Source organism: Mus pahari, chromosome 12, assembly GCF_900095145.1.
Source record: "Mus pahari chromosome 12, PAHARI_EIJ_v1.1, whole genome shotgun sequence".
In the NCBI taxonomy this organism is placed as follows: Eukaryota; Metazoa; Chordata; class Mammalia; order Rodentia; family Muridae; genus Mus; species Mus pahari.
Genome location: NC_034601.1, coordinates 52890980 through 52904171, shown reverse-complemented (window position 1 = coordinate 52904171; position 13192 = coordinate 52890980). Strand labels below are relative to the sequence as shown.

Below are 13192 nucleotides of genomic sequence, written 5' to 3'. Positions count from 1 at the left end.
AAAAAAAAAAAAAAAGAAAAAGAAGAAGATGCAAGTGAATATGATCAAAGTGCATTGTATGAAATTCCAAAGAATTAGTAATACTTTTAAAAAGAAAAGATTTTAAGAGCTAGCCTTGGTACTGAACAGAGTAGCATTTAAGTAGATGCTAAAAATATCTCAGGATTCTATGAGCACCCCTGCCCCCTACCCAAGATCCCTCAGCCAGGAAGGAAATAGTGAAACCCTTTTTGCTTTTGAATAGTTGCGGGAGGGGCAGGGCTACTCTATGGTTGCTGAATTTGAATCTGAGGTCCAGTGGTATTTGATGGTTAAAGAAGAGTGTTTGCTCTAGTTCTGAGTCTTACAGCTTTTCTCACGGTAAACAGGGAACTGGTTCAAAGAAACGCTTAGGTTTGTAGTCACTTGCTGACACCTCCGCCAGTGGACAAAGCTCTTTCCTATATTACTTGTCTAGAACTATGTGTGCTAAAATCAATAGCTTGGGGAGTTTTGGTGTAAGTGATACTACTATGCCTTGCTGCTACTGTATGTGATGAAAAGTGTGCTGTGCATAATTTCTTTTCTTAGACTTTGTTTCCATCTTCCTACTTGAAAGAATTTTGTAGGTTTTGTGTGATGCTTCCTCCTAAGTGAATGATATAAAACAATCTCTAATTACTCAGAAATTTTGATTATATAGTTATATGATCATGGACTTTAAAATAAGTTACCAGGTCTGTAATATGTAATATTGTCATAAATTCTTGTGTTTTCAGAGTAGAATCTGTCCAAGCGGTACTTAGCAAGTTTGAACTGTTGTGAGGCCCTGTCTCAAATTAAACAACGGTCACAGTAGCAACAAAACCCATGTTATAATTATGGGGTTTTACTCTATAAATAGCAAATTACATTTCAAACAAAGTCAGTTGATTCTTTGACTATACTGTCATCTATGTCTAACGTTTCTAACTGATAAATGCAGTTGGAGCATTGGGTACAGTGAGGTAGGACAGTGAATGCTAGAAAATTAGGACAGTGGGAAAAATATTGTGTTCTTTATATCACTACAAATCTCAAAACTTGTCTCAGATGTTTTTTTTCCTAGTCCTCAGACTCTAATTTCCTATTATTATAAAATATTATATTTCATTAGAATGCATATTATTAATATAATATTGTATTCTGTTTCAGTAATCAGTTTTGCACAAACATATTATTAGTATGTATTTCTTTGCAATATGCCAAATATTGTTTCTTATTCATAGAGTTGTATGTATGACACTGTAAAGTGGATTTTGTGTGTGGACTTTATTTCAGTGCTAGTGACGCCATCAAAGGAGAAGGCCTGCAGGAAGGCGTGGACTGGCTCCAAGGTATATCCCAAGCTGCTGCACAGCTGTAGCCTGCTTCTGTTTCATTCATTCATTTCATCTTTATGTTTTAATTTTATTACATCAATGCCCCTTCTTGTTTTTATTTCTGCTGTCAGAAAAAACAGTACAGTAAGTATCTGACGCCTTGCTGCATTTGTGTTATTATATTTTCCTAGCAGATTTCTGTGTTTACATTCAATAAATAGAGCCAATTTGGAAAATGGTTTTAATTTACAGACACAGATTTTCATTAAATCTAGTTGCTAAAAAACACATCTGAACTTTGGAACAAACATTAGGCCTTACTGTTAATAACTAGAACTAAATGACAACTAATTTTTTTATGAATCATGATGTACAATATTCCATATATCTTATACATAATTTATATGTACGTTTTAACACTCATTTAGTATTATAAATGCTATTAATGATATCTTGTTTATTTCAGTTCAGTTTTTCTTAATCAAAATAGCTATAGTAGAGTGTCACAACACTACTAGATTAGATAAGTATAGTTTTCCCTAGGGTTGTCTCGTCTGTATAAGATGTTTAAGAACAGCTCGCAGCATGCAGTGCAGTACATAGGTGTGTGTTCTCTATGACCTTTCTGAAAAGTCTTTATGGCCAGGTCAGAAGCTTTCAATTTACATAGAGAGACTGTTCATTCTTACTGGGAATCTTTGTACTCTGAGTAAAAGTAAAAGAGAATCAAATTCTCATTACAACTTTTGGTTATAATATTAGATATGTGTGGGATAGATTTTCATTTTTCTTCTTCCATTCTTTGGAAACCCTTGGAGACTAACAGCTTTTTCTGTTGAATGGAAAAGTAATCTGCTACAACTGCTTCACAGAGATATATAAAATTTGGTTTTTATAGTTAATTACACAGCCTGTATTGTTTTCTTTTTTGTTTTTGTTTTTGTTTTGTTTTGTTTTTACACAGTTTCTTTCATAGCCCTGACTGTCCTGGAACTCACTCTGTAGACCAGGCTAGACTTAAACTTGGAGATTTGTCTCTCTCTCTGCCTCCAAGTGCTGGGATTAAAGGACCACCTGGCACAGACTTTCATTTCTACTTGTATTTATTCCTATTTTATAAGTAACAAACATCTTTATTTAATAATCCTAAATATTGGTAAAGCCAGTTTTTCTTTGAGCCCATCAACTTCAATTTTTAAATTATTTTAAGAAGTATTGGGGATTACAGACAGCATGGATTTCCATGGAGAAACTGGTGGGTTTCAGAAAAATCCAAAGAAAATAGAGAAGTGAATTTTCATGGTAGATTTCTTCCTTCACCAGTGCTGACCATTGCTCCCAGTGATGATGCAGTGCGCAGTGGAAGGCCTGCCAGCACAGGAGTGCAGTCATTCTGCCCTCAGGATGAGCTGATGGTAGCTGATAGGACAGCAAGGGTTTTCTTTCTAGTTCTTCTTTCTTCCCCAGCTCCCTGTGTGTATTTTTTTGTAGCGATAGCCACTAGGTGTCAGTAATGATCCAGTTTTACAGAACCAATATTCAAGTCTTGGTACTTGGTATTTCAAGTCTTGATTGTTTATTATCTTCTGATCTGTTATCTTACCTCCCAAGTCTTTGTGAGAGCAGCATATTGTTAGAAGTGCTTTTGTGCCCTTTTGTTGCATCAGCCTCTGCAAGGTAAGTAGCAGCATCCTTGTTGCTCTGCGCACAGGAGTAGTTGCAGAAGAGCTGGACCTTTGAGGGAGCATAGCTTTAAAAAAAAAAAAATCAAAGGATAGATCAGCTTTTTTTTTCCTAGATGATCATTGTATTTCCTATAGAAGAGTAAATAGTATAGATTTTATTGTTCTCAATTATGTTTGAATATGAAGAGAGATAAACACCTATCTTTCAAAACAAGTAAATAAAAGAGACTAACCAGTTTCTAATATCACATATTAGCTCAAGACACATAGGAAAATCTAACTGTAAAAGACCTTTGAAAAAAAAAAAAGAAAAAAAGAAAAAAAAAAAGACCTTTGAACTCTATTCATTTTATTTTCAGAATCCTGAAGTTTCCCAATGAATTAAATAGGGTTTATTTTGCACCAATCAAATCATATTTATTTAATATTTATTTTTTGTATAATATTAAATGTTGCATATGATTATATTCTCATTTGAAAGATTTGGTAATTTTGTATGTTTAGTGATGAGTATAAATTTTCTAGTTCTGAAACTTTGAAGTGAGCCTTTTGGGGGAAGGAGGAAGGGTTTTTGGTTTGGTTTGGTTTCTGAGGCAGGGTATCACAGTTTATGTAACACTGGCTGACCTGGAACTCACTGTATGAATTTCCCAATGAGGAGACTACAGACATAGTCTACCTTCCCAGTTTTCAAGTGAGATTTTTTTTTTTTAAATTTTCTCAAATAGTGAAATCTGTTTTATCATATTATAGGTAAGGTGAAAAATCAGTAATGCCTACAGGTTTCAGACTTTAATCTTGTTTTATTTTATATTGAATACCAAGAATGATTCCAGGACATCCACCCTGTGTAAAAGTAAATACACATTGTAGACAAGCACTGTAGTTGTCCTACAACCTTAGCCCACTTACAGATTTTTGTGTGTATATTTTACATACTCTGAGTATGAGTACTCTAATGAAAAATAGAGGACTGAACACACATTCCAATCTCAGGTATCACTAATAATAAAGGCAGCATTTTAAAAAGATATTAACTTCACATACATGTGGTAAAAATGATAATCTTGTTTAGAAAGCTGGGTTTCTGATGGATGCCAATTGGCTTAACAGCCCCCCACCCCCACCCCACCCCCCAAGAAAGCTGAATCCTAAGCTGGCAGTATGAAATGATAGAACACATCCTAGTTGACTGAAGATCTTCTCAAAGGCTCAGAATATTCTAGTAATTGAAAATAATACAGTTAAAAATAAAAGATGGATCTGGAACTGAAAAGAGAAAACATGACTCCCCCCACACTAAAAAAGGTTTTAAGAATTATCCTTTGCAAATAGTCAAATGCTACCTCTAGACTAAAACACACCAGACACATCTATGTGTGGTAATAGTGAACTGAAAGCAGAGAGAGGCTGCAAGCTTTTGTATAGAAGAATTCTGTGGTTCTTGTCTGTCTGCTCCTCCACCAGGCAACAGTAGAAGGAAAAAAACAATAGGGAGGGTCGTCTGAGGAGTCTGACTAAGGAGTAGGCAGAAGATAAGTTGTCTCTGAGGAATCAGATTAGGAACTAGGCAGACAACCCAGCACTTGCCTTTAATCCCAACACTTGGAGGCAGAGGCAGGCAAATTTCTGAGTTTAAGACCAGCCTGGTCTACAGAGCAAGTTCCAGGACAGCCAGGGCTATACGGAGAAATCTTGTCTCAAAACAAAGAAACAGAAAAGAAGGTAAAGGAGGAGTCACGGAGAAGTAGTAGAAGAGTAGAATTAGAGAGAGGAAGAGGAGGGAGAGGAGGAGGAGGAGAGAAAGAAAGTAGGCCGGCCATAGGAAGAGTTATGTCTGAAAATCAGACTTCTCCAAGAAAAAAGGCACTAAAGTAATAATCGTGGTGATTTCCAAGGAAGTATCTTAGCAAGATACAGTAGAATAGTGGCCATATTTGACAAACTGCACACACACGTATGATGTCTAGTCTACCTTTAGTTGTACTCATTCATATAAGCAGATAGCAAAGTGTCCAGACATCTGAGGATAAAAATATGAAATACACAAATGAAAACGTGTAAGAAAGGAGGAGAACAGGTACAAGATATAGGTAAGAAAAACATTTCAAAAAGTATTGGAGTTTATTCTGTAAAATATGTCATTTTCCCAAATTAAAACTTAGGATACAATTTACAGAAAATAAATTCCAGCAACAAGTAAGTCAGTTATATGAAAATAAGAATCCAAACAATGAGAATTCAACCAAGAAAAACAGTGCCCTTTTCTAGGAAGCAGGCCAGAGGGATAAGGAACAAAGTTGGAAGGCAGGCATGGTAGTGCATTCATGTAACCCTGGTACTCAAAATGCTGAGGCAGGAGGATGGAGAGTTCCAGTGCTAGCCTCACTAGGTAATGAGATCTTCCCTCAAAAGAAACAGGAAGACAGCCATGCTAGGAGGTTGAGGGCCTCACCTTAATCCTAGCACTTAGGAGGAAGAGGCTTTCGCCATCTTCCTGAGGTGGAGATAGGTTTCATATCAGGAAAGAGATTGTTAGATCAAAGTTCCCAACACATAGTACTGACAGTCCACGATACTGGTCAGTGCCTGGAAGAGATCATGGAGAATACAGTGGAATCACATACTCGGGCAATGTCAAAGTATTGTGACAGCAAGGGAAAACCACGAGATCCAGTGGCCCATCTTCCAGTGTGCTGGTAAAGGGCTCCTTGTGTGGGCATGAGGTCTGAGGGAGTTTAAATCCCCAGGACATATCTAATCCCCATGTGCCTATGGCAAGATGGGAGACTGAGATAGGAGAAGGTTGTGGGGCAGCTAGCCTGGAATACACAACAGCAAACAACAGAGACACATAAGTCTTAAGATAGAGGATGAGAACCAACACTCGGTTGTCCATTGACTTCCACACATGGACCAACATGCCCGTGCACACACAGACACATGAATATGGACACGTGCATCATACACTAACTAAAAAGGGCAGGATGGCTAGATGGATCAGGAACTGGGAATGAGCATAAGGTTGCAAAGGAAGGCTACTGATATTTCAGAAATTACTCTGTATTTAGTGAGTTGTAAGTAATTCCCTAGAAAAGAATTAATTGTAAGTAATTGCTTCCAAAAAGGAGCAATCACCAGAGGAACTGCCACCTACCTTTCTAATACGCCATAAAACCTGTATTCTTTACTTACTTACAGCCTCTATAAAACTTAACGAATAGTTTTAATTGTACCTTAAGGAAACAGATATATGCATAGGGCCTTCCTGTGTTATATAGAATTACTTTGGAGTGATTTAGAGAATAGAGTTGCTGTTGTTTCCCTTGTGGCTGACAATGTCTTTGTCTATCTGTCATCAGATCAGATCCAAGCTGTGAAGACGTGAAGAGATAGTCCCTGGAGACCTCAGTGATTTTCAATTAATGGAATCTGTGTAAGACATACTGGATAATCTCAAATTTATTTTAAAAGATATATGTAACTAAGAATTTTTTTAACCACATTCTGCTTGTTTGGTGGACTGTGGAAGAATGTTTTAAGGACTTTAGGACTTGAGACATTGTTAATCTGGCCATTAACTATACAAAATCTAATATTTCTTTGGAATTCCTTAGTTACCAACTTCTTATAAAAGTCTATACATTGTGATAAGTAGAATATATAAATACCACTTATAACCCATCTCAATATCCTATCATGATTTATTATATCTTTGATGTATTTTTATTTTTAATTGTTTTCTAAAAGTTGAGTTCATTGTATGACTTTAAAGTGCAAATTGTGTTAGCAAAACACCTTTAAAGATTTATAAGGGATCCCAGGTAATTAGTATATATGGGATTTTTATTGTGTCACTATCAATAAAAACTTAAATACACCAACTAGAGTGTTCTGTTCATGCTGAAAAGAATAATGTGTTAGTGTGGTATTTGGTGTTTTAACTGCCAAATATTATCTGAGGCCAACTCAACTGAATTCATTTCCTCGGTGCCTGTTGAAAGGTTCCATACTTTCTGATCAGGCATTGCCCTGTAGACCTGCATATGTGCATGTTGTTCACAACTGTGAAGGTCTGGGTAGTGGTCAGCCATACATGTAAGCATCCCTTGCCTTCACGGAAATCAATTTAATGAGGGAGAATCTGAGAACATTTCATATATGATTGATAAACTTTATTGTAGTAGCTAAGTGACAATATTGCATCTTCAATTAATAAATGTAAATTTTAATAATTTTTTAATACTTTTATAACTGACTTAATTTCTCCTTAACATGTCTATGTGTTGGTCAGCTTTCTGTTATAACAAAATGCAGGAGATAGTTTATAAAGAGAGGAAAAGAGGAAGGGAGGGAGAGAGAGGGAGGGAGGGAGGGAGGGAGGGGGAGAGAGAGGGAGAGAGAGGGAGAGAGAGGGATTGATTCTTGTTTAAAATTTGAAGGTTCTGGTCATACTCAGCTCCTTGTGTTCAGTCCCATGCCAAGACAGTATTATGGCTGCAGTACATGGCAGAGGAAGCTCTTCACTTTACAGCTAAGGAAGCAAAGAAAGAAGAGAAACCTGGGAACAAACTCCCTTCAGGGGTATATCCTCAATTCAGTTCACTGCTTAAGGAGTCTTCTGGGTAGACTCCAGTACCTCAGATAACTATTTATAAACTGCTGTGTGAATGTTCTTTAGAATTTTAGACATATCTCAGGAATATAACATATGTAACTTCTCACAACCTAAAGAAAGACGATTTATAATTGTAAACTCAAGTTCATACTTCCCTTTTAAATAAGACACTGAAACTATTCTCACATCAGTGATGCCAGTTCTGAAAACATTGCATTTAAATGAAAAGCTATGAATTATATAGCATCTTAAACATTCTTAGTCATGACAATAACAAGGCAAAAGGTGAGTAATGCGCACACACATTGGTACACGTATACATCGGAGGTAGATGTTTTTACAGATTTCATAAAACCAGCAGTCAAAGATATATTATTCAATTTCTCAAAGTCCAGAAATATCAATTAATGGACATTTGCAAAACTAAAGATCATCAGAATATTGTAGTGGTTAGTGGTGTGTCTATTTTGATAGCATATCATAAGTTTCTTTTATTAGTATGTGTTCAGGATGTCATCAGTCTAGAGTTGCCTCAAATATAGATAGAAATGATGTATTTTTTTAAACGTGTGCTTTAGTTAGGGTTTCTATTGCTATAAAGAGACACCATGACCAAGGCAACTCTTACAAAGGACAACATATAATTGAGGCTAGTTTATAATTTCAGAGGTTCAGTCCATTATCATCTTTGGCAGGAAGCATGCCAACGTCTAGGCAAACGTGGTGGAGAAGAAGCTGAGTTCTACATCTTGATCCAAAGACAGCCAGGAAGAGATTCCATCTTCCACCAGCAAGCTAGGAGGAGGCTCTCAAAGTCCACTCCCACAGTGGCACACTTCCTCTAACAAGGCCACACCTCCTCATAGTGCCACTTCCCATGGGCCAAGCATATTCAAACCACAACGTGTATTTATTTTTTGTGGAGGAAATGCTATGTGGAGTAATATGACAACTTTCAGGAGTTGGTTCTGTCCTTCTATCACGTGGGTTCCTGGAACTGAATCAAGTCATTAGGTTTGGCAGCAATTACCTTTATCTAATAGTGCCTCAGAACCTGTGCTGCCATTTAAAGAAAGAAACAGCAAAAACAGATACACTGTAACAATTTTAGGAGGGCAGAGAAATTCAAATTTTCACCTACACTGTAACAATTTTAGGAGGGCAGAGAAATTCAAATTTTCACCTACCATGTATTATTACACATTCAGAATTTTACATCCTTCAGACTTCATATATATATATATATATATATACTTTGCCCTGTTGGCTCTGTTTGGTGGATTGAGTTTGGACCAGTTGTGTGAGACTTTTCCTGGGTAAATAATGGAAAAAAAAACAACAAAAAAAAACCCACATCAACCACATCTACTCCGCCCAGAAAGGGCAACACTACCACAGGAAAGAAACAAGTCTACCCAACTCTGACTTGGTAAACTAGTAAGTTTATTAGGGCTGCTTACTCTGGAGTATGACTGAAGGGTTACTTACAGAATCATGGACAACTCAAGTCAGCCACATCAACACAGAGAACAGAGCTCCACTCTTCCCAGCATGGCTAAAGACTCAGAGAAGCTGAACCCATGGACATCTATACCATAGGCAAGACAATTCAACTGGTCATAATTACCTCCTGTAGCAGTGCTTACTGCTTACTGTTGTAATTCAGCTGATTTTCAGGAACTTTCTGAGACTTAGTAGTTGTTTCCTTCCTCACTCTGAATGAGCTGACCTTTACTAGTTCCTGATCCGAGAAGAGCTTCTCTCCAGGATAGAATGTTTCACTTAAGAGGAACTTGCCAGGACATGAAAAAGGTTCAGTGATTTGGTGAAATGCACAGAGCTGAGAAATGCCGAAGCTGGACTTCAAAAGCAAGCACTCTGTTTAAAATAGATGATTTAAAACAGATAAAAGAAATATAGCTATTTCTTAATAAAGCTGCTAAAAGTGAAATTAGTTCAAAAATCATAGACTACTGGAGGTGCTCTTTTGTTGCATGTTTTTACTTTGTTTTTTTGCTTGTTTTGATTTTCATTTTAAGCCTATCAACACTATGACTTTATTCTCTGAGCCTGAATCCATATATTATATTATATTAATATTAGGTATTAATATATTAGATATTAATATATTAATTAGATATTAATATATTAGAGGTATATTAGATGAGATACATTAGATGTTGACAAGTTAGATTAAAAATTAACAAAACTGCTTAAGACAAAATTAGCTAGTAACTCACATATTAAATTACTTAGAAGAAAGAGAAAATACTTTCCACTTGTTTCCATGATCTCTTAAGATCTATTAATGGTTTATAAACATTATTTATTACTATACTTCATTTTCAGGGAAAGATTCTGTGGAAGCAAACTGGATAATATAGGCCATCATATATATATAGGCTGAAATTATTGTGTTTGTTTCTAGCATATTATATAATGGCAATATATCTTAAAGTTGAAACAACTTTTCCCCCATGTTTTACACCTCAGCATTGAGAAACTTAAGCTCTGTGTTTTTAACAGCATTTTGTAAAATGTTCAAATCTTATAGCATTGTTTGTTTTACATTTAAATATTCCTCTGCTGACTGGGCTATTTTTTAAGCTACAGAAGAACTGAGTTTTGTGTATTTTTCATTTATGGGTTCTGATAAAAATTATGAATTATATACCCTAGTTACTTGTAATTATTTTTTTACTTTCAGAATTTTGGCATATCAATGTTATGATTTCCATAATTACATTCATTTCCTTGTAAAAGTACTTGCTTAATTCAGGTTGGTATAACAATAACCATAGCCCTGGCAGCTTATATACAACGGAAGTTGTAGAGGATGGTGATCTGCCATCAGACTGCTAGTGATTAAAAGTTCTGTTGAGAGCCCTCTTCTCAGCAGTGGAGTTCCATCTTCTCATTGTATCACAACAGAAGAGAGACAGAACAATCTAAGTGTCTTTAGAGGAGTATTAAGGCTATTATATCCTTTAGAGCACTGCCATCATCAACTAATTATGTCCCAAAGACAGTTCCTCCTAGTAGCACACTGGCGTTTAAGATTCCAACCAGTGCATTTTGTGTAAAAATAAGTGTTCAGTCTGTTCTACTACTTAAGGCAAATTCAACTTGCTTATGACACTAATAATAAAATACGCCAGTTTGCCTAACTTTATGCATAGCATCTACTCTCTTACTATTTGCCTCTTATTTCTTAGTTTAAAAATATATTGGTTACTCACTCTGATCTAATACAGCTTGAAGGAGGAAGGGCTTGTTTTGACTTACAGTTCCTGGGGAGATAGTCCGTGTCAGAGAAGGTATGGTGCCTGCAGCAGTAAGCAGCTGAGCTCATTGTACCCAGGGAGGAAGAAGCGACGAGTGATCGTACTCAGACTGTGTTCTTTTTGTTCCATCTAGGATCCCATCCTGTGAAATGGCACTACCAACATGTAGGATGGGCTTTGCTGTAACAATTAATTTAGATAATCCTTCAGACATCCCCACTTACTTGTTTCATGATGGTTCCATATCCTCTCAAGTTGTCAGTAAAGATTAACCATCATAACCCCTATCTCTGACAATGTAAGACCCAAGGACATCACTTTTAAGCTTCCATAAGCTTATGGTCATCTCATATTGCAGAATGATTTTGGTCCAACTTCAAAAGTACCCATAGTCTTTAATAATTACATTTTATAATTCCAAAGCACCAACTATCATCAGGAACTCAAGGTGATTTCTTAACTGTAAGCTCCTATTTGAAAAAAAAAAAAAATCAAAAACAAGCTACTTCCGGTAAAGAACAGTACAGAACATTCCTCTTCCAAAGGGATGAATGAGGGCATAGCAAAGAATGATTCAACCAAAGCAAGACTAGAATCCAGCAAAGCAAACACCAAATCCTGACTCTCCATAGCTGGCATCTAGTACAAGTGGCATCCTTCAGATTTCAAAGGGTTTGTACAGTCTCACCCTCCATCTCTGCCACCTGTGGTAAATGTATTCTTTCTGGAGCCAGCTTGACTGCATCCTGCAGCTTTCTTGGTAGATAATTCATGATCCTAGCATCTCCACATTTTAGGAGGGTCTCAAGTACAACTTGGGCTTGACCTTCATGTAATAGTATCTCAGGTCCTCCTTGCAGGGACTCTGACTCTCCCACATGTTGCCTGGCCTTACTGGCTGTCTGGAACCAAGAGGCACAAGAGTCATTAGCTCTTTCAATGTGATACCTATCATGTATACAACAGACCTGAAAATACCACCACCCAGGTACAACTGATTTACCTTCATAGAACAAGCCAACAAGCAACTCTTAAATGAGTCAAGAAGCCCTTGCTGGCTTTAAAACCATCCTGTCTGCCTTCAATGCCTCTGCAAGAACAGTACATGCTCTTAAACATTGAGCCACCTCTGCAGCCCCAGTCCTGTATTTCCTAACACCGTCACTAGCAAGCTAGCTGACAATGCTCCATTCAGTGCGAATTCCAGGCAACAGCTTCGAGAAAGGAACTTCATAGAAGACTGGCAAGCAGCTGTCAAAATGATTCTTTACACACCGGATTTTACTCCTAAATGAAATACTTCGTCAGTAAGAAGACTTCCGACTTCCATAAGATGTACTGGTCTAACCTGTCCAAGGCAGTAATTGGCAGTTGTAAACTCAAATTATATAGTCGCCTTGGGATTCGGGCAGCAGTTTCTCCACCTGCATAGTTCTCATACCTGTCATTTTCATTTACTTTTCAATTATGCAATTTTTAAAAGAAGGTCAAGAGAATGCAATAAAGAGTTCACTTGAAGGTAGTTTCCTATTAACACGCCAACCCCACGGATGCCACGTATTACACATGGTGTGTGATGATTCATGATTTAGAAGCATTCATTTATTGTCTTATTTCCTGACCAAATCAGACAGAAGCCAAAGCAGATTCTAAGTTTATGTCTGTCAGTGGCACAGCATTGTGCATTATGGATTATGCTGCTCTTTTAAACTAATAGGATATTCCTACTGCAGATCTGTTCCGGGAGGTCTTTTAAATGCTGGTTGTAGAACGTCCTGACTCATTCATTGCCTCTAGAGGTTTCCTCTGCGACATGGAGCATGGCTTGCTGAAGCTGCCCACTGTGTCACTTGCTCTTCTGCCCATGGGTCACATTTATGGCATTCTTTTGCAGTTGGCCACCCTTAGTTGTGTGATTTCTCCTCAAACTGAGATGCCTGGCACTGGGTCGCCTCTGTGAACTCCAATCACTAAGCAGCCGGCCTGAAAGGAATGATCAAGGTCACTGAACTCAGACTACCTACGACATCTTTACAGACAAAGTTTAGGGCATTTGTCATTTGGGTTTTTGTTTGTTTGTTGTATACATTATCTCACCAACTTTTCTAGTCACATTTAAAGCAGTTAACCCTAGAGGAGTGACTATGAAGTCAACCATTTAAAATTTTTATGTAGATTTTTTTACTTCTGTACTTTCTAAAACACAGGGTACTTGTTGGATTTCTAAGTAAATATGTAGTTATTAAAGTCTTTTCCTACTTGGTT

The 13192-nt window shown here is 37.0% G+C and overlaps 1 protein-coding gene across 2 annotated transcripts in view; it reads left to right on the top strand.

The window, feature by feature from the left end:
• The window catches only part of Arl6 (ADP ribosylation factor like GTPase 6), a 27973-nt gene extending 20691 nt beyond the window's left edge, over nt 1-7282 (top strand). Inside the window, exons 7-9 of one of the 2 annotated variants that reach the window (XM_021209510.1) lie at nt 1300-1355; nt 1472-1484; nt 6388-7282. In XM_021209510.1, the coding sequence (XP_021065169.1) occupies nt 1300-1355; nt 1472-1484; nt 6388-6421 (103 nt within the window). In that variant the 3' untranslated portion in view covers nt 6422-7282. The remainder of the gene's footprint in view (nt 1-1299; nt 1356-1471; nt 1485-6387) is intronic. The other variant, XM_021209512.2, reaches the window with a different exon arrangement.
• The last annotated feature ends 5910 nt before the right edge of the window (nt 7283-13192 follow it).